The sequence below is a fragment of the Rhinatrema bivittatum genome, chromosome 8 (assembly GCF_901001135.1).
Source record: "Rhinatrema bivittatum chromosome 8, aRhiBiv1.1, whole genome shotgun sequence".
In the NCBI taxonomy this organism is placed as follows: Eukaryota; Metazoa; Chordata; class Amphibia; order Gymnophiona; family Rhinatrematidae; genus Rhinatrema; species Rhinatrema bivittatum.
Window position 1 is genome coordinate 18,656,738 of NC_042622.1, and position 21,700 is coordinate 18,678,437.

Consider the following 21,700-nt stretch of genomic DNA (forward strand, 5'->3'; position numbering starts at 1 on the left):
TCGTTTTAAACAAATGCACAAAATACAAAGGATAAAAATGTTTTCGGATATGCTCTGAATAGAACAAACAAAAAATGCCCCCCCCTACAAAAATGCTCAAAATGTTTGTATTTTCATATTTGTTACATTAAAAAAAGAAAACCCAGGCCTCCCGCAGCGCTCTGCCTCTCTACCTCTCTACCACACTCCTGCCCTTCCACGATTTAACCCAAAGCTCAGGCCTGTCTGGCTGAACTTCCCAGGCCACCCTAAGAGTAGTAACTGATACATTGTACAGGTTTCTCACATGTTTCTACTAAGGGTAGTAATTGCTGCTCCAGGAAGGTTAAACCATGTTTCTGTTAAGGGTAGTAACTGCCGCTCCAGGAAGGTTACCCCCATGTTTCTGCTAAGGGTAGTAACTGCCGCTCCAGGAAGGTTACCCCCATGTTTCTGCTAAGGGTAGTAATTGCTGCTCCACGAAGGTTAACCTCATGTTTCTGTTAAGGGCAGTAACTGCTGCTCCAGGAAGGTTAACCCCATGTTTCTGTTAAGGATAGTAACTGCTGCTCCAGGAAGGTTACCCCCAAGTTTCTGCTAAGGGTAGTAATTGCTGCTCCACGAAGGTTAACCCTATGTTTCTGTTAAGGGTAGTAACTGCTGCTCCAGGAAGGTTAACCCCATGTTTCTGTTAAGGATAGTAACTGCTGCTCCAGGAAGGTTAACCCCATGTTTCTGGAAAGAGTAGCAACTGCCGCTCCGTGCAGGTTTCCCCCCATGTTTCTGCTAAGGGTAGTAACTGCTGCTCCATGCAGATGGACCCATCTTGCAATAGCTGAAAAAGAGGACTCTTGGGCCATCAGAGTTTGTGGAACCCCCTGCTTCCTCCTTAAATTCCATGAGAGGGAGGCCCAGGTGAGAGGGACAGAAGGAGTGTGAGTGTGTCTATGAGAGAGAGGGAGTGTGAGTGTTTATGAAAGAGAGAGTTTGTGTGTATGTGTGAGTGTGTGTGAGAGAGAAAGGGAGTGTGTGTGTGTGTATGTGTGAGAGAGAGAGAGTGTGAGTGTGTATATAAGAGTTTGTGTTTATGTGTGTGAGAGCATGTGTGTGTGTGTGTCAGAGAGAGGGAGTGTGAGTGCATGTATGAGAGAGAGGGAGTTTGTGTGTATGTGTGTGAGAGCATGTGTGAGTGTGTGAGAGAGAGAGGGAGTGTGTGTGTGTGAGAGAGAGAGAGTGTGTATATGAGAGTTTGTATGTGTGTGTGAGAGTGTGTGTGTGTGTCAGAGAGAGGGAGTGTGAGTGTGTGTGTGAGGGAGTGTGAGTGTGTATGAGCTAGAGGGAGTTTGTGTGTATGTGTGTGAGAGCAAGTGTGTTTGTGTGTGTGTGTGTGTGTGTGTGTGTGTGTGCGCGAGTGAGAGAGAGGGAGTGTTTATGTGAACATACATGTATGAGATAGAGGGAGCATGTGCTTATGTGTATGAGAAAGAGGGAGAGTGCATTTGTCTGAGAGACTGTTTGTATGAGAGAGGGAGCGTGTATGTGTATAAGAGCCCATGCGTATGAGAAAGAGGAAGTTTGTGTGTTTGGGGGGGGGGGGGGGCCTTGTGCATATGAGAGATAAGGAGTGTGTGTGTGTGAGAGAGAGAGAGAGACAGAGAGCCTGTGTGTTCAGTGTGTGAGCCTGTGCATATAAGAGAGAGGGAGCATTTGTGTGAGCATGCATACATGAGAAAGAGGGAGCTTGTACATATGAGAGAGAGGGAGCTAGGCACTGCCTAGCAGCGGGCCAAATGAGAACCTGCTGCCTACTGGAAGGCTTTCCACATCTGGCCAACAGGAGGAAGAAGACAATGAGGACCACCAAGAGGGGGCAGAGGGGGGAGGAGGTGTGAGTCATATGGTGGGTTTTGACTGAGGGAAGGGAAGGGAAGAAAAAGGGATAAGAGTGAGGGATGGAGAGAGGGTGGTAAGTGACTAAGGGCAGGGAGGATATTGAGTGACTGGGAGAGGAGGGAAGGCAGTGAGGGAGAGGGAGGGATGAATGCTAAGAATGGGGTGAGTGAATGCGAGGGGAGGGGTTAAGCGACTAAGTGAGTGAAAGGAAAGGGGGGAAAGGGAATGAGAAACAGAGGGTAGAAAGGTGCCTGTTTGTGAATGAATGTGTGTATATATGAGAGAGAAAGAAAATATTTTGTGTATTCCCTTTTCTCCTGTCTCACCACCTCCCCTCCACTAATCCAGAATGATTTCAGGGTGACTGGAAATCAAAGGTTCCCAGATACGGAGAGGGGAACAATTTTTTATTCTTATTAGTTTTAATTCTCTGAGAACAAGCAGGATGGTAGTCCTCACACATGGGTTCCACCCTTTGGAACTCTCTGCCTCCAGAGCTTCGTCAAGAACCTTGTCATCAAACATTTAAGAAACACCTCAAAACATGGCTTTTCAGACAAGCCTTCCCGGATTCCCAAGACCATTTTGACACAAGTCAAAGGACATAACAGAATATAATTGTCCTTCAGGGTCCCCTTTACGCTCCATTTGATTTGTTCACTTGTTCTCATTTTTATTCTCATATTTATTCTCATATTTATACTAGACCCTATGTTTTAATGTAATGCCTCAGCTGCCACTGTTATGTTGTTCTATTTACTCGATTAGAAGCTTTGTTTTAATGTAACGCCTTAACCGCGATTGTTCTGTTAGATTGTAAACCGATATGATTTGTCAATTGTACAAGAATGTCGGTATATAAGAATTCTAAATAAATAAATCAATCATCAGATGGAGCCCCCAACGCAGAAAACGTATGTCAAAGTTTCTAGAACTTTGACTAGGCCCACTGAGCATGTCCAGCATGCCCTACATCATGTCCAAGCAGGCTCCCCCTCCATTCTCTCTTTTTCTGTGGAGCTGTAAGCATCGTGGTGTGAGTGAGCTCACTTTGGCTGTTTTTTGGCCTTGTGGAAAACTGCATTTTTTTCGTGTTTTTCATGGGTTTTTTCACATTGTTCCATCGCTGGGTCCCTCTTGGTGCCTCCCTGTAGTGTATCCTAGTCAGGGTTTTTGGTGATTCAGATAAGTTTCCTTTCATGATCGATTCCCCAGTGGTGGCAGTGCATTGGTGCCCGATGACCATTGACACCCCGCCGCCATTGTCTTCCGTTAGTGTTCCTTTTGTTTCGTCCGTCATGGCCATTTCTGGTTTTTGGCAATGCCCCCCGGTGCCTAAAGACCATGTCCATTATGGATCTGCATGAGACACGTGTCCTCTGCCTAGGGGCATTGCATGACATCCGAGGTTGCCACTTATGCAGCCAGATGACCCTGAAGGGACTTCGACTCGACAAGATGGAGCAACTCTTCGGGTCGAAGAAGTCCGATCCATCAGCATTGGCAAAGGTAGCATTGACATCAAAGGACCAAGGAGTTGCACCAATGGACACCAAACCATCAACATCAGCAGGACCGTCGGTTCCATCGATGTCACCGGTGGACAGGGGTGCTGGAAACTGATCATCGTCAATCTCATCCAGGCCAAGGACATCGGGTTCCTCATCATCGGCCTCAGAACCGGGGAAAGACCGGGCTAAGCATTGAGGAAAGCCAAAGAAACATCAGCACCAGTCCCCATTGATGTACGGTACCAGGCCTGGGGATGCACCAGCTTTTGCCATGATGCCTCCGAAGCGATCCCTTGGTAAGGATTGCCATCGATGCTGGGGGTCCGTGTTGGTCTCTACCAGTCTTTAAGCCAGTCACTGATCCACCTCAAGGGTCCAAGGAAGATCTGGCTACCCCTTCTTCCTCTAAGTCAGTCTTGGCATCAGCAACATTTGAGGAGGAGCTGGAGCGTTGAGTCCAGCTAGCGGTGGACCGAACACTGAAGGGTTTTGGTCCTGTGGCACCGACAGCACTGGACCCTGTGCCACCCATCCTCGTACAGCTTCTGGAGAAGCTCAATGTGTTCATCAGTGCGTTACTGACCCAGCTGGTGTTGGTTCCTGGGACAGCATCGGTGCCCAGCGGGGAACCGAGGCCTCTCCCTACCGATATGGTGGTCGTCGCTGGTTCCTCCAAGGAGGAAGAAGCTCTACCGAGGCCAGCAGAGACGCCAAGGCCTGCTGCCCCTCGTCCAGTTCTACCAGTGCCTGCACCTCTGGAAATAAGCCAAGCACCTAGGAACCTATCCCCTGTAGCTTATAGTAAGGATGAGGAACTCTATGACTCCTGGGGCTCCTCTGAAGGCTCCAAGGGTCTCCTTTCAGAACCTTCTCCTTCAGTGAAGCAAACGAATTCTCCATCTGAAGACTTATCCTTCGCAGGTTTTGTGAGGCTGATGGCAGAATCCATCCCATTTCAGTTATTGATGGAGGAGGATGCCAGGCACAAAATGTTTGAAATCCTCCAGTTCGTGGAACCTCCTAAGAAGATCGTGGCATTTCCGGTACACAAGATCCTTACTGCTGAAGATATGGGAACACCTTCTCACAGTACCTCCCATCAATAAGGCAGATGGGGTTTACCTCGTCCAGAAGGCTGCTGGTTTCAGTAAGTGTCAGTTGCCCCACCAGTCAGTGGTGGTCGAATCCACCCTCAAGAGGCCAAGTGCTCTCGGACTCAGCACCCCCAGGGAAGGACCATAGAGCGATGGACACTCTTGGGAGGAAGGTATTTCAATGCACCATGCTTATTATCCACATTGCTGCCTACCAGCTCTGCATGAGCCAGTACTCGTGGGACATCTGGAAGCAGGTGCAAGAGATAGCTGAGCAGCTGCCTCAACAGCAGCAAGACACCCCTCATGTCGCTGATGCATATGGGCCTGGAGTTCGGAAAACACGAGGTCTGTGTGACTTACGATGTTTTCAAGACAGCATCAGGAGTCTCTGCAGTGGGAAACAGCACCCGCAGAATGGCAAGGCTGTGGGCCTCGGATCTCCGACCAGAGGTACAGGAATGACTCACTGATGTGCCATGTTCTGGAAAGAATTTCTTTGGAGATAGGGTGAGGGATGCTGTGGCCCAACTTCAGGACCACCAAGAAACCATCCAACAACTCTCCACCAGTACTCCAGACCCGTCCTCCTCATCCAGGAGGCTGGTGAGACCAGAGCCAAGAAAGTCTTTCTTTCACCAAAGGAAGTACTATCCTCCGCCTCCTCACTCCCATCAACACCATCAGGGCTCCTGCGACCAACCCAGGCAGCAAAGAGCCCCCAAGTCGGGGACGGGATTTTGTCTGGGCTGTAGGGAGCATAAGCCAGTTGCCCATACCCAGGATGATAGACCCTCCAATTGGAGGAAGGCTGTGGTTCTTTGCAAACTAGAGGTCCAGTATAACCTCGGACCAGTGGGTTTTGTCCAACGTCCATCAGGGGTACCAATTGAATTTATTGGGTGTCCCGCCAAATTGATCTCTGTGCCCATTTTGGGGGCTGGTAGCGCATCAGGAGGTATTACTAGCGGAGGTCTCCTCCCTGTTAACAGCCAGCGTGGTCAAGCCCGTACTACCAGGGCAAAGAGGGCGGGGATTCTACTCCAGGTACTTCTTGATTCCAAAGAGAATAGGAGGTCTCTGTCTCATCCTAGACCTCAGGGCCTTGAACAAAGAAACGTTCAAGATGGTTTCCCTGGGCACCTTGATTCCCCGCTTGCAAAAAGAGGATTGGCTATGCTCCCTTGACCTAAAGGATGTATACACCCATATCGAGATCTTCCCTGCTCACTGGAAGTATCTCCAATTTGTGGTGGGAAAACAGCACTTCCAGTACTGGATGTTGCTGATCATGCTCACGTCAGTCCCAGGGGTCTTCATAAAAGGCCTAGCTGTGGTGATGGCGCACCTCCGCAAGTTGGGGGTACATGTTTTCCCGTATCTGGACAACTGGCTGGTCAAGAGCACATCTCAGGCAGGGGCCACCAGGTCCACGTGCTTGACCATCTGAGTGTTGAAGTCACTAGGATTCGTTCTAAACTACCCAAAACCCCATCTCAGTCTATCACTTCAATTGGATTTCATATCAGCCCTGCTAGACACAGCTCAGGCCAAGGCCTTCCTGCCTTGCCAGAGAGCTGTCACCTTAACGACCATCACGACATGTTGAGGTTGTTGGGCCATATGACCACAACCGTCCATGTCACTCCCATGGCACATTTACACATGTGCAGAGCCCAATGGACCCTGAGGTCACAGTGATGCCAGTTACACCGAACCTCCAGGATCACATCAGAGTCATCTCGTCTCTCTGGGACTCATTATCCTGGTGGTGGGTACTTTCTAATCTGGAATGGGGGATCTTGCTTCAAAGTCCTCCTACACAAATTGTCCTAACTATGGATGCATCCATCCTGGGGTGGGGGAGCTCATGTAGATGGGCTTGGCTCCCAGGGTCTCTAGTCCACACAGGAACGCTCTAGTCAAATCAACTTCCTGGAGTTTCGTGCTATCAGGTACACACTATGGGCTTTCAGAAATCAGCTGTCCAACAAAGTTCTCCTGATTCACACCGACAACTGAGTAGCCATGTGGTATGTTTACAGGCAGGGAGGCACGGGATCGTACCTCCTGTGTCAGGAAGCGGTCAAGATCTGGTCATGAGCCCTGTCTCATGACTCAGGGCCATGTACCTGGCCAGGGCGGAGAACATAATAGCGGACAAGCTGAGTCGAGCTTTCAGACCCCATGAGTGGTCCCTGGACTAGAGGGAAGCAAATCAAATATTCCACCTCTGGGGGAGGCTGAAATATTGATCTGTTCATGTCCCCCTGCAACAGGAAGGTACCTCAGTTCTGCTACCTGTACAGCGCAGATGGCAAACCAGCCTTGGACGCCCTTGCCCATCATTGGAGCAAGGGTCTTCTGTATACATATCCTCCAATTCCTTTAGTGGCAAAGACTCTCTTGAAGCTTCGCAAGGATAGAGGGACTATGATTCTCATAGCCCCTTATTGGTCGAGACAGGTCTGGTTTCCACTCCTTCAGGAGTTGTCCATCTGGAGACCAATCAGACTGGGGACTTCCCCAGATTTCATCACACAAGATGAAGGCAGGCTGCAGCATCCCAACCTCCAGGCCCTGTTGCTCACAGTCTGGATGTTCAGAGGTTAATCCTGCAGCTGCTTGATCTCTCAGAGGATGAGTCTCTGGGCCTGGTCGCTTCTAGAAAGCCTTCCACTAGAAAGTCCTATGGACTGAAGTGGAAGAGGTTTTCCATGTGGTGTGAGCAGAAGGCCCTAGATCCATTCTCCTGCCCCACACAAAAACTGCTTGATTACATTCTACACCTATTGGAAATTGGTTTAAAGACCAACTCCATTAGAGTTCATCTCAGTGCAATTGGCACATACCACTAAGGTGTAGATGGTATACCCATCTCTGTACAGCCTATAGTTGTATGTTTCATGTGGGGCCTGCTTCAATTGAAGCCTCCCGCTGTGTCTTGGGACCTCAACCTGGTGTTAGCTCAGCTGATGAAAGCTCTTTTTGAGCTGCTGCGCTCCTGTGACCTGAAGTACCTGACCTGAAAGGTCATATTTTTGGTGGCGGTCACTTCAGCATGCAGGGTCAGTGAGCTTCAGGCCTTAGTGACTTATCCACCTTATACTAAGTTTTATCATCACAGGGTGGTCTTGTGTATGCACCCTAAGTTCCTGCTTAAGGTGGTAACGGATTTCCATCTTAACCAGTCAGTCATCCTGCCAATATTCTTTCCTAGGCTTCATTTGCACCAAGGCGAGCGAGCCTTGCACAGTTTGGACTGCAAGCGAGCCTTAGCCTTCTACCTGGAGCGGACAGAAGCCCATAGACAGTCCATCTAACTTTTCATTTCTTTTGACAGGAATAGGTTGGGAGTTGCCATTGCCAAACAGACACTATCCAGTTGGCTAGCAGATTGTTTCTCCTTCTGTTATGCTCAGGTGGGAATCATCTTGGGGATCATGTTGAGGCTCATTCTGTCACAGCCATGGCAATGTCTGTGGCCCACTTGCGAGCAGTTCCTGTGGAGGAGATCTGCAAGGCTGAGATGTGGAGTTCTCTCCACACATTCGCATCTCACTACTGTCTGGATAGGGATGGCTGATGCTACAGTAGGTTTGGCCATTCTGTCCTTCGGAACATGTTTGAGGTGTAGAACCAAATTCTCCCTACCTAGGGCCCGTTGTTTGGGTTCAGGCTGTCTCCCCCCTCCTATACCAGCAGCAGTATGGCTGTGCCTGTTGGCACCTGGTTGGTTCTTGTTGGTCCCCTTTTGTGTTAGGGAGCAGCCTTTAGCTAGAGATTCACCCATGTATGAGGACTAGCATCCTGCATGTCCTTAGAGAAAGCAGAGTTGCTTACATGCAACAGGTGTTCTTTGAGGACAGCAGGATATTAGTGCTCACTAAACCCACCCGCCACCCCACGGTGTTGGGTTTATTCTATTGTTTATTATTTTATTTTTATTGTAATTATTTGTTACGAGACTGAAGAGGGACCCCGCATAGATGCGCGGTATAGGGCATGCTGGGCATGCTCAGTGTGCCTAGTCAAAGTTCTAGAAACTGATGATGTCACCCATGTGTGAGGACTAATCCTGTCCTCAGGGAACACCTATTACAGGTAAGCAACCCTGCTTTATTGGGTGTTATTTGATATGTCTGTTATTTTGAAATATTTACAGGAAAATTAGTTTCTTACCTGATAATTTTCGTTCCTGTAGTACCAAGGATCAGTCCAGGACACCTGGGTTGTGACCCCGCACCAGTAGATGGAGACAGATTAAAACTTGTGGGCGGAGCCATATATGCTCCTGTGCCAGTCACAGCCCCTCAGTCATACGTAATGTCAAAGTAGATAAAAAACAGAACAACCAAACTAAATAACTAACCTTAACAGGGAGCCATTCAAGGACCCCCAACCGGAACAGAACCCCAAAACGAGGGAGCGAAGCAATAACCGGAATAGTTAACAAAAGAAATGAGCGGACTCTCCGATTCTTCACAACAGCACGGGCGGGATCCTGGACTGATCCTTGGTACTACAGGAACGAAAATTATCAGGTAAGAAACTAATTTTCCTTTCCCTGTACGTACCAGGATCAGTCCAGGACACCTGGGATGTACCAGAGCTAAATTACCGAGGGTGGGAAGCAGAGAGTCCCGCTCGGAGTACCCTCTCTCCAAAACCCCCGGAATCTGCAGCCTGAACATCCAACCGATAGTGTCTAATGAAGGTATGTAAGGACTTCCAGGTAGCTGCCCTACAAATCTCTTGAGGCGACACCTGAGAAGATTCCGCCCAAGACGCAGCATGAGCTCTTGTGGAATGAGCCCTGAGACTGTTTGGGATAGGCTTCCCTCGTAACACATACGCTGAGCCGATGGCTTCCTTAAGCCACCGTGCGATTGTCGTCCTGGAAGCCGGACCCCCTTTCTTTGGACCAGAGAAAAGGACAAAAAGATGATCGGACACCCGGAAAGGGTTAGTGACTTCTAAATAACGGAGGAGGACCCTCCGCACATCCAACTTCCACAGATCCTTCCATTGCAGGTCCGAGTATTCGGCACCTGCGAAAGCAGGAAGCTCAATAGACTGGTTCAAATGAAACGGTGACACCACTTTTGGCAAAAAAGTCGGAACCGTCCGCAGGGAAACTCCCGCATCAGAAATCCGCAAGAATGGCTCCCGACAAGACAAAGCCTGTAATTCCGAGACTCTCCGAGCCGATGTAATCGCAACTAGGAAAACAGTTTTCAAAGTAAGATCCTTAAGAGTAGACCGTTTTAAGGGTTCGAACGGAGCCGCAGACAAAGTAGAAAGGACCCAATTAAGATTCCAGGAGGGACACGGATGTTGTAGTGGCGGGCGAAGATGCTTAGCCCCTCGAAGAAAACGAGAGACATCCGGATGCAGGGCCAAAGAGGAACCGCGAACCTTACCCCGCAAACAACCAATCGCTGCCACCTGTACACGAAGGGTACTACATGAAAGCCCTTTGGCTAGGCCGGCCTGAAGGAAAGCCAGAACATCCAAGACGGAAGCTGAAATGGGATCTAGCCCTCGGCTGACACACCACTCCTCAAAAACTACCCAGACACGTACGTAAGCCAAGGACGTAGACTGCTTTCTGGACCGCAGTAACGTGGCTACCACCGCATCTGAATAGCCTTTTCTCTTTAGGCGTTGCCTCTCAAAAGCCATGCCGCGAGACAGAAGTGATCCGCATCCTCCAAACAAACGGGGCCTTGACGGAGGAGCCCCGGAAACCCCTGTAGCCGAAGGGGAGCATCCACCGACAGCTGAACGAGATCCGCGAACCAAGGGCGCCGTGGCCACTCCGGTGCTACCATGATCACGTTGAATGGGTGCAACTCTATGCGCCTTAAGATCTTGCCTATCATTGGCCACGGAGGAAATACGTACAGCAACACATTCGGTGGCCAAGGAAGAACCAATGCATCGACGCCCTCGGCTCCTCGCTCTCGACGTTGACTGTAAAACCGAGGAGCCTTCGCGTTGTGCCACGTGGCCATCAGGTCCATGTGGGGCAGCCCCCACCGTTCGCAAATGAGACGAAACGCATCGTCCGATAGCTCCCATTCCCCGGGGTCGAGGTGGTGTCGACTGAGGAAGTCCGCCTGAACATTGTCGACCCCGGCAATGTGAGACGCTGCTATGGAGTTGAGATGGCACTCTGCCCAGCTCATCAGAATCTTTGCCTCTTCCGCCACAAGTGGACTTCTTGTCCCCTCTTGGCGATTGATATATGATACTGTTGTTGCATTGTCCGACAACACACGGACCGCCTTCCCCTGGACCAACGGGAGGAAGGCTTGCAGAGCCAGGCGCACCACTCTGGTTTCCAGACGGTTGATGGACCACTGCGACTGGACGGAGGACCATCGGCCCTGTACCGACTTGTCTAGGCAAACCGCTCCCCAACCGGAGAGACTGGCATCCGTCGTCACCACTGTCCAGTCGGGGACCAACAGAGACACTCCGCAAGTAAGATGGCCCGAATCGAGCCACCAGTGAAGACTCTCCCGCGCCTGTGCCGTGAGTGGAAGTGGTAGGTGGAACTCTTCTGACAACGGCTTCCAACGGGAGAGCAATGCAAATTGTAATGGTCGTAGATGAGCAAAAGCCCAAGGTACCAACGCCAGTGTGGACGCCATAGACCCTAGAACCGTCAGATAATCGCAAACCAGCGGCAGTTGAAGACTTAATAACCGACGCACTTGAGACTGAAGCTTGCGTGCACGATCCGTGGACAGAAAAACCTTGCCCTGCTTCGTGTCGAATAGAGCTCCCAGGTATTCCAAGGACTGGGTAGGAACAAGCTGACTCTTGTTGAGATTGACAACCCAACCTAAGGTCTGCAACAACTGGAGGACTCTGGCCACCGCCTGACGGCAACGGCTCTCGGACTTGGCCCGAATCAGCCAATCGTCCAAGTAGGGGTGCACCAGGAACCCCTCTCGTCGAAGGTGAGCCGCCACTACTACCATCACCTTTGTAAATGTTCGCGGAGCCGTGGCGAGGCCGAAGGGAAGAGCCCGAAATTGGTAGTGTCTGCCCAAGATGCAAAATCTGAGGAACCTCTGGAAAAACGGCTGAATTCCGACGTGGAGGTACGCCTCCGTGAGATCTAAAGAGGCCATGAATTCGCCTGGACGAACTGAGGCAATCACTGACCGAATTGTTTCCATCTTGAAGTGTGGAATGCGCAGACATTTGTTTACCCCTTTGAGATCCAAAATTGGCCGGAACGTGCCGTCCTTCTTTGGCACGATGAAGTAGATGGAATAACGACCTGCGCCTTGCTGATTGGGAGGTACGGGGACGATTGCTCCTAAGTCCTCCAGGCGCCTGAGAGTGCTTAGCACTGCCATCGTCTTTTTCGGGCACTTGCAGGGCGACATCAGGAACTTGTCCGTTGGAGTCCGTACAAAATCTAACGCGTAACCGTGCCTTATTACATTGAGGACCCACTGATCGGACGTTATTTTGGTCCATTCCTCGAAAAACAACGTCAACCTCGCCCCTACGTTTGGAACGGAGGTCCTTGGTTGCCGTAAGGAATGGACCCACCGTATCTCATTGAGAGGCTTTGGGGCCCGTGCCGGACGGGGTGCCTCCCTGTCTGCCGTAACGTTTCCCACGAAAGGACTGTGGCCACGAAGAGGCCCGGGAAGAAGTCGAGCGATAAGAAGGAGCCGAGGACCTCTGTGGACGAGATCTCTTGTTACCTCGGAACCGGGATGTGGACGAATAGGAGGATCGGGCTCTGGACCTGTCTTCTGGGAGTTTAAAAGCTCTGTTCTCTCCAAGAGAAAGCATGAGATCATCCAACTCTTTGCCGAATAACAACTTCCCCTTGAAGGGCAGGGCTCCAAGGTGAGCCTTGGAGGATCCATCCGCCGACCAATTGCGAAGCCAAAGCAAGCGACGCGCCGAGACTGCAGACACCATGGATCTTGCTGAAGTACGTAGTAGGTCATAGAGAGCATCCGCACTATAAGCAATGGCAGCCTCTAGACGATCCGCCTGCGTGGCCTCTTCAGGAGAAAGACCTGCATTCGCCTGTAGAACTTGGGCCCAACGCAAACTAGCCCGCATGGCATAGTTGCTACAGATGGCAGCCCGGACCCCCAACGCTGAGACCTCGAAGATCTTTTTGAGCTGCACCTCTAGCTTCCTGTCCTGTATGTCTCTAAGGGCCGTGGCCCCAGTGACCGGAATCGTGGAACGTTTCGTTACCGCCGACACCGCTGAATCCACCTTTGGAAGCCGAAGAAGTTCCAGTGCGTCCTCTGGCAAAGGGTAGAGCTTATCCATTGCCTTAGATACCTTCAGCCCTAGCTCAGGAGTATCCCACTCCCGAAACAAAATGTCAGACGCCGAGAAATGGAATGGGAAGGCTACCGCTGGACCAGTGAGTCCTAGCAGGACCGGGTCCATAGTTGCTCCGGGGCGCGAGACTGTCGGTGGGGCTTCAACCCCTAACTCGTTGAGGATTGCCGGGATAAGCGGGGACAGCTCGTCCCTTCGGAAAAGGCGTACCACCTTCGGGTCGTCCCCATCACCGGCTTGCGAAGGTTTGCCCAGCCCCGTCTGGGCAGAACTGTCCCCTGACGCGCCATCGGCCCCCCTCAGGGGCTCGTCGGGCGGATCTACCTCATCTTGTGAGGTGGACTCGGATTCTGTATCCTGCAGGATACCTCTTGGTGTCCGATTTCCTGTCGCAGGGTCATCCCGAGATTTTTTCTTCCTTGGAGTATCCCTTTTAGAGTGGCCATGAAGCTCCTTGCGCCTGCGGCCCTTATATTTTAAAACTTTTCGCAGCAGGAGGGCAAAATCCGCCGAAAACGAAGACCCCGAATCTGAGGAGTCCGTTTCCTCGCCAGCCTCATCCGGGGACTCAGCCCCCCCAGCGGAAGCCCCCCCGAAGGCCGTTGTTGAGGCGATAACGCGGGAGGCGCGGCAGAAACCCCTGCAGGTTCCTGCACAACTTCGTGAACCGATGCCAAGATGGCCGCCGCTCCTGCACTGAGCGGGAAGGAGTTAGCTGGCGTGACAGAAGCGGCGGGAGTGCGCGACGGCGACCGTACCGACCGGGAACGGACCCCCTTGCCTGACTTAGACGGTCCCTCCCCGCCCGGGACGCATGCAGAACAAATTCCCTCACGTGAGAGCCGCGCGCGCGCCGAGCCGCAACCGCGGCAAGTTGTGCCCCTAGGCATTCTTGCGGCCGCGGCGGGAAAACGTGAAGAAAAATGAAAAATAAAAATAAAGATTTGAATGCCGAAAAACTCCCCTCCCCTTGCCGAACCGAGGACCTTTTCCCCCCCCCCCCGGCGAAGAAGAAACGGAGAGCCGGCACAAACAAAAGAAATTAAAAACACACTTTTTTTTTTTTTTTTTTTTAAATCAAACCTGCCGCTGTCCAGGGTCCTGGGGTTCCTGCTCCTGTTGGGGGTGAGTGAACCGGGCTCCCCGGTGTCACCCCCGACGCTGCTGCTTTAGTAGTTCGGGTCCTCGACCCTCAGCAGCGGCCTCAACCAGGGGGGGATGGTCCTCTCAGAACTTTCCCACCCCCCTGGGAGGCAGGACGGACAGCTTCTTTTAACTACTCTAACCAGAATTAGAATCAAAAAATACAAACAGAGCTTAAAATAACCAAAATAAGTAAAATAACCCTGACTAAACTAAGTATCAGTCCTCAGGGCACCCAGAGGCTGTGACTACACCTGCACCACCTACTGGAGACAGAGTAAGACTGAGGGGAGGGGCTGTGACTGGCACAGGAGCATATATGGCTCCGCCCACAAGTTTTAGTCTGTCTCCATCTACTGGTGCGGAGTCACAACCCAGGTGTCCTGGACTGATCCTGGTACGTACAGGGAATTACTTTTTGGAAAATGTTTAAAGTTGTTTTTATCCTTATATTTATTTGATGCTCTATTAGTCATCTGTTCTGAAACATTGTTTTTCATTAGCATGGTGGTGAAATTATACTTCTTGAATTTGTTGAACAGGAAACATTTTCCCCAATCTCAGCCAGAGACTTCTGTAGTTCTTTTAAAGTAATCTTAAGCCTTTTTCGACAGTTTCCTTAACCTAGGCCAGCCAAAGATTTCTGCAGGCTCAGCACTTTATTTGGATATATATATAAAAGAAATGTTTAAAATCAATGCTTAAAATATGGACAAAAGGAAGGAAAAGAGAAAAATTCTCTTTAGCCATTGAGACGTGACTAATAAGCCCTAAAGTATGCGAGGTCCAAACATAGTTTATCATATCTGCATATTTAGTTAACATTTTGGTGTGGCAAGGCTCTACATGAGATATTGTACGTCACAGGAGATTTTATTGACAGTGTCTTTGTAATGCCAAACTGTTTCCTCTTTAACGATGCCACAAAGGATATTCAAACACGTTGAGGTTTTCTTTTAGATAGCAGAATTTGAACAATACACACAAGCTTGTGCAGACTTTTGCAAATACATTTTGTAAAACACTTTCTTCAGAAGATGTCATGTATTTGCACACAGTTTGGAAGTTCAATAAATAAAGAGAGGACACCCATTCAGACTAAAGACCACGCTTTTATATCGCTACGTTTACACTGAGTTATTATAAAATGTAGTGCGTGCGACCTGATAAATGACAAATACTTTTTATTCCGTTTTAAACAAATGCGTGTTTTCCAAAATGGGAGTGGGGAGAGAATAATAGTCACGTGTGGAAGTGGAAGGACACCATCGGTGAAATCTTTACTCTGCGCATCCAAGTGTCTGGAATCTTCATGACTGAATGTAGGCAGCCCTGATGCTCAAACATAAGGGAGAAAGCACAGGACGGCACCTACGGCCAAGTCCATGAGCTGAGCACATCAAGCAGCACTGTCTCTGAATTTTCTCAAAGGCTCACCGCCCACTAAAAATGTTACTAGCAGTAAATCTTTATGGTTTATCATAAGGCTTGGCAACAAATGCACGGACCCTAAGGAGAAACATGGGGGTAACCTGCACTGCGCGGCAGATACTACCATAAGAAGTTTGCAGGGCAGTCTGGATGGGCCATTTGGTCCTTTTCTGCTGCCATTTCTATGTTACGTTTCTATGTTGTACAGCTGTCTGTCCTAGTTATGTCACTTTGACACTTTCTTCCAGGCGGATGGCGCCATTTTTAAACTTCCAGACCCAGGGCAGGAACAAGTGGCCTTCACTCCTGCCCTTTAAGCTTTTTATAGGATCGGGAAGGAAGGAGGCGGGGGCGCAGGGTGGAAGCTATGAACGGGGAAGCTGGACAAATGCCTGTGGGCTGCTTTGTGCTGACGGGACTTGGAACCTCAGTGGAAGAGCAAGAGCTGAAGGAAGCCTTCTCTGGAGGATGAGAGCCGGACCTCTGCATCAGAAGAGACATGGTGAATCAGTCCAAACCTTCTGTGAAACATTCTGAGGCTTTCTCGCACGTGAACAGCCGTGGAAAGCCCAGGCCTCATCCAGCGGTTCGGACTGAACCGGCCTCCCACCTCATTCATTGTCGTCAGTCCCAAAACCAGAGGCGGGGGTTCTCCTACACCATCCTCTCATTTTAACTAGGGAAATGGGATTTTTGCCAGGCACAAGAAATCTGAAGCTGAGCACTTACCGGGTTTTGGTGACTTTCATTTCTTGTAGTGTCCGCTCCCCACTTGCTCCATTCCTTGGCAGTTTTTCCTTCCTACAGGGAATTCCTTCTTCCTCAGCCAAGGCCCCAGCTGTAGATTCTGAATTTGCCTGTTGAATGCGACAAATTAAAACCTTAGCGCACAGTTCAGAGTGCAGGAGGGGTACAGACAAGCCTTTTTTTTTTTTAATCTAATTTGTTTATTGCAACCTCATCCTGGAACGTAAAGAATAGAAGAGCATGAGAATTTCCACACTGGGCCGGACCAAAGGTCCATCCAGTCCAGCTTCCTCTCTCTGGGAGTGGCAAGCGGTAGGCGCTTAGAGGATGCACACAAGAAAGAAGCTCCGTATAAAGCTGTCCAGCCCATCATACCCTTCCAGTTTCTGGCAGCCACTGGCGCAAGAATCTATTGAAAGCGGACAGACATCCCTCACTATTCTAATGATAAAGATCCTTTGATTGAGCTCTCTTCCGTATCACAGCTCACGGAAGCTGGATCACGGCACCCAGAGATTTGGATCTGCACGTTCTGTTTCTGTCTTGGGGACAGGACCCAGCATCAGGTGATGCATTCAGTCCATCGTTCTGCTGTCAGGGCTCACTTAATAAACAGACGAACAAGCTTCTTGGGGGACCGCCAGCCACCACCATATGCAAGAGAAGTCTGCCTACAAGTCTCCCAACCTCTTCTCTTCCTACTTGAATCTCACATCTCTGATTCCCCTGTACTATGTGTGCACAATATAAATGTAAGTACCCTGAAAGCCTCTTCTCTTTCAGTTCAAGCAGCCCAAGGTTCTGTGTGGCCGACACAATCAAGTGCGCCCAGCCCAGCACATGGGTCTACATGTGGTTGGGCGTGCATTTTAGACACGCTAGACTAGCGCCCGATGCAATAAAGAGATTAGCGTGTCCAAAACACACACCCAAACAATTGTGTACCCAATAGCCCTCGTCAAATGTTAATTGCATGTAGACGAGGACATTAGCTATTAACCCCTGATGCATACTTTTTATTGCGGCAAATTTATCTCCAACCTCCTAGGTGGAAAAGACAACTTGCAGTCAAAGGCTCATGAAAAACATTAAAAAATAGCTTCTCTGTGTTGTGATATGTGTGTCCTCCCCCTTAGTATCTTTGTGACACTGTACTGCTTTTGGTGGAGAAAAATACTTGTATATTTTCACTTCGTTGATGAAAATGGATGCTCATATTGAGCGCCCGTTGCAATTGGGTATCCGATGCAATAAACCACTGAGTGCTATAGATGCACAATTTTCTTTTGGTGCACCCTTTTTAACACTGCGTCTCATTTAAATATTGCATCGGGCGCCCAGAGGATCTGGCTGCACACACATTAAGACAGCGGGCGCTCAATACTGGCACCCGTTTTCAACGCGCCTTTTACTGCATTGGCCCCTGTGACGGAGAACACAATAAGAGTTACCACTCCTATTATTCCACTTTTTCATCAGTGAAGTGAAAATATGCAATTATTTTTCTCCACCAAAAGCAGTAAAGTGTCACAAAGATACTAAGGGGGAGGACACACATATCACAACAGAGAGAAGCTGTTTTTTCATGAGCCTTTGACTGCAAGTTGCCTTTACTCCACCTCCAAGGCTGGAGATAAATTTGCCGCATTAAAGTATGCGTTGGGTGCCAGCGCTTTACTGCACTGGGGGTTAATAGCTAATGTCCTCATCTACATGCAATTAGCATTTGAAATTTACTAACATCCCTCTTATCTGTAAACTGACTTAAACTGGATTCAGCCGTCTAGTCTGGCACACATTCAAACTTCAGCTTTCTAATGTACCTTTTTAGAACCTACATCTCCACTGTATTTATTTAGCTTTTCCCATGTGCTTCAATCAAAGGACATGGTTTCTTGAGCTCTGCACCACCCCGTGATAGAAAATGAAAAAGTACAATACCCTTTGTTTTTGTGGTCCCAGAGACAAGGAGGAAACCAGTGTCTTCAGACTTCCAGTTGCTGTCAGGCTATGACTCACAGCCTTGCTAGTGATTTTCACATCAAGAACAGATGTATTATGTCTTGGTCTTTGCTCATCTGCATTTTTCCTGCAAACTTGCAAAGCAGAATAGGCAGAATCGGCTTTCTCCTTCTGTTCTGTTGGCAAGGGGAGGCTCCTGGTTAAACAGCACCAAGTGATCCTAGGTTCTGTGTTTAAACACGGGAAGGAGACCTTTGTGGTGGAGACCCTGGTGTTGCCCGAGTGAAAAGTCAGACTCCTTTTAGGCAAGGAATTGCTGCCTCGCTGTTGGGTGGTGACTGTGTGACAATAGAAGCTACCAAACGAATGGCCAAAATAGCTGGGCTTCTCCAGCTGGCTCACGGGATACTGTGAGCTCAGAGGACGGTCAACAGCAGTGCAGGGGGAAGTGTAACCGGCCCGCCATCCATCCGCCGGGTGCCTCTTGTTGCTTTTCCTTGAGCCAGATGTTACTATGAACACACTGTTTGCCTTCTGAAGGTGCGGAGTCTGCCCTGCACCGCTGGAAGATGTTACAAAGCTACCGGCATACGCAGAGGAAAGGGACAAATCTTCTCCAGTGCCTTCCATTGAGCAGGCTTCCGTGATCACGTTTTCCATTTCTATTTTATCCTCATTCTTAATGTCCCTGCTCTCTGCTTGTAGACACCCGCTTGATTCTAGCTTTTTTGAGTTTTTGCCATCAGAGCAGGTAGCTCCGTGGCCTGGAAAGCTGGCTGACTTTGCCTTACTTGGCATGGAGAGTTCTGAAGGTGCCTGTGGTGGCCATGCGTCCCCTCTCAGCTCCTTTGGCCTTGGCTGGTAAGATAATTGGGACTGCACAGGGAACAGAGAGCCAGCAGCAGGCTCAGAATAGAAGGATGCACTTGGGCTGCTGTAAGGGTCTTCAGACGCAGAAGGTGACTTCTCTTGCTCTCTTTTCGGTATCATTTGTAAATCTGAAGGTGCTTCAGCATGAGGCAATTTGAGAAGATACTTTGGAGAAAACGTTTTTTCCTCAGGAAGGGACTCCTCACCAAAGTCCTGCTGCTTGATTCCTGCTGATAGGCATTGCTGTACTGGTGCAGGACTCTTACAATTTCCAGCCTCATCTGCTGAACGATGTATACTGCAAGAACTAGTCCTCCCTCCTTGCTTTGTAGAGACCTGGTCACTCTCCCTCGGTAGCACAGGTGCCTGAAAGGCAGAACAGAAAATGGATGATAAGGTATCATCTGAGTCTAGAACAGGCTTCAGGTCATCCCAGCTATCCAGGGTCTCACTCATGTTTTTGACTGGGTTTTCACATGCCAAACCTTCAAAATTCCCAACACATACATCAGCCTCTGCTTCCAGCAATTTCTTTTCTTCATTTTCAAGGACTTCTGATGATGCCACAGAGTCTATCAGAATGGCTCCATATGTTCCACTGCTTTCTTCTATTGTGGGAGCCGGCTGGAGGGGGGCGTTATTGCCACTCTGCAGCTCCTCCACTTTCAGCTTTTTTCTCTCCGAAGGTAACTTTTCAGATTCCTGATCATTACCCAGATGGCTACTGTCATCATGAAGCATCAAGATCGTTGATGCTTGATGGCAACCCTCCTGGGCAATCTTTTCTCCACGACAGCATGGAATATCTGATGGATTTAGATTAAGGATATTGAGGTCAGGCTGTTTCTCAGGATGAGAGTATTGCAAATCAGTATGGCGCAGAGGTGCATTCTCAATATCTAACGACTTTGTATTTGGTGGGTTTGGTGCCTGCTGAGGCTGCGATGCCAGCACATTGCTGCTAGTTGGAGAGGAAGGTCGGCTGCCTTGGCGTTGACCTGAACCAACTGCAGTGACGCGCTTTGGTTCTTGTACTGAAGGGGTTTTCTTCCTAGTCCTTCCACCGAGATCTGTTGGCTGAGATGTTTCCATCTGCTCAGTAAAACCACCTGCAGCGGTCTGACTGCCTCCAGAAACGTGCTTGGACTGGACTGCCTCGCTAAGTGAGGAGGAAATTTCCACCGAAGGAAGGAAGCTTCCAAGTCCGGGGACGCTGCCATCTGTGTGCTGGCCAACAGCAGTGTCCTGAGCCAGCTTCTTCAGATCAGGATGCGATGATGTGAGCTCTTTACCAGGAATTTCATCATGGTTCGACTTCTTTGCACTTTCACTATTAGTGATTTTTTGGTACAGTTTTTTGAACGTTTCGTCCCCGTATATTTGCCATTTATCCTGTGAGAACATTTTGGATTTCTTTTGGCTGCATTTTCTACTAGTTGCTTTACATTTTGAGGTTGATGCCTCACCTCCCTGTTTCTTGCTATCTCTTGTCTCTTCAGAGGGAGGGTAGTCGCTGGCATTATTCAGTTGCATCTCGTCTACAGCTGCCTGCCGTACAAGCCCTCGAGGATGGCTATTAGGGGTATCAACCGAAAGGGTGGGCGTGCGATTGCCACATAGCAAAGTGGAAAAGCTGGCATTGAGGGGATGCTGCGTTAGGAATGGGGGCTTCTCCAGCAAGGTCTTGGTGCTCTCCACAAGTGGCACGGAATTGCTCCTCGCCACGGGCACGCAGTCAATGGTGGTGGAAAACTGGGTGGGCACGGAATGAAAAAACAAGGCTTTGCTCTTGCCCAGGGGCGCAAAGGTAGACTGGGCGGCACAGAGGGATGCTGGCTTTTTCCTGCCGCCGTCCAGGGGCTTAATGTCAAAGTGAAAGGAGTCCTTGTAGGTGTAGGGCATGGGCAGGTCAATGCTGCCCTGCTTGGAAAGGGCCGTCTTGCGGGGCCTGACATTGTCTAGCTGGGTGTCGTCCACCAGCGCCTTGTTCTGGGAGATAAGCTTGGAGATGTGCTCCTCCAACTTCTTCTTCTCCAGGGGCAGGGTGTGGGTATCGGGGCCATGCTCGGAGAGGCTGTGCAGGGGGCTGCAGGCCCAGCCCTGCAGCTCGGCGCTGTCAGCGTGCGACAGGTAGCCCGAGTCGGTGCTCTCACACTTGCGGGCCGGGGGCCTGGGCCTGGGCCTGGGTGGCTGCTGCTGCTCCTCGTTCTCCTCCTCATCCTCCTCCTCGTCCTCATCCTCCTCCTCCTGCTCCTCCAGCTCCTCGCGCCCCCGGGGCTCGGCTGCCAGCCGCGCGTTGTGCACGTGCGTCTGCGTGCGCCGGTGCTTGTACAGGTTGCTCTGGGTCTTGAAGGCCACGCGGCAGGTGGTGCACGGGAAGGGCCGCTCGCCCGTGTGCGAGCGCACGTGCTTCTGCAGGACGCTGGGCTTCAGGCAGTCACGGCCGCAGTGGGGGCAGCGGTGGCGGCCGGCGCTGCGGGGGCCTGGGCTGGGCTGGGTTAGGGCGGGCAGGAGGCTGAGGGCCAGGGGCTGCGGCTCACAGCCCTCTGCCAACGGCTGCAGGAGCACGGGCAGAGCAGGCGGCGGCAGCTGGAGCTGGTAGAAGGGGACGGTCAGAGCCTTCACGTAGACGGCCGGAGCCGGGAGCGGGGGGGTGTCAGCCGAGCTGAAGATGCAGCGAGTCCTCTCCGCCTCCATCTCAGAGATTTTCCATGGTCCCTGGCAGCAGACGGC

The 21,700-nt window shown here is 50.4% G+C and overlaps 1 protein-coding gene across 2 annotated transcripts in view; it reads right to left on the minus strand.

The window, feature by feature from the left end:
* Nucleotides 1–21,700, minus strand: part of ZNF831 (zinc finger protein 831) — a 68,255-nt gene extending 46,555 nt beyond the window's left edge. For both annotated transcript variants that reach the window (XM_029613400.1, XM_029613399.1), the window contains exons 1-2: nucleotides 18,077–21,700; nucleotides 16,118–16,245 (exon numbers count right to left, since the gene is read on the minus strand). In XM_029613400.1, coding sequence (XP_029469260.1) covers nucleotides 16,118–16,245; nucleotides 18,077–21,664 — 3,716 coding nt within the window. In that variant the 5' untranslated portion in view covers nucleotides 21,665–21,700. The remainder of the gene's footprint in view (nucleotides 1–16,117; nucleotides 16,246–18,076) is intronic.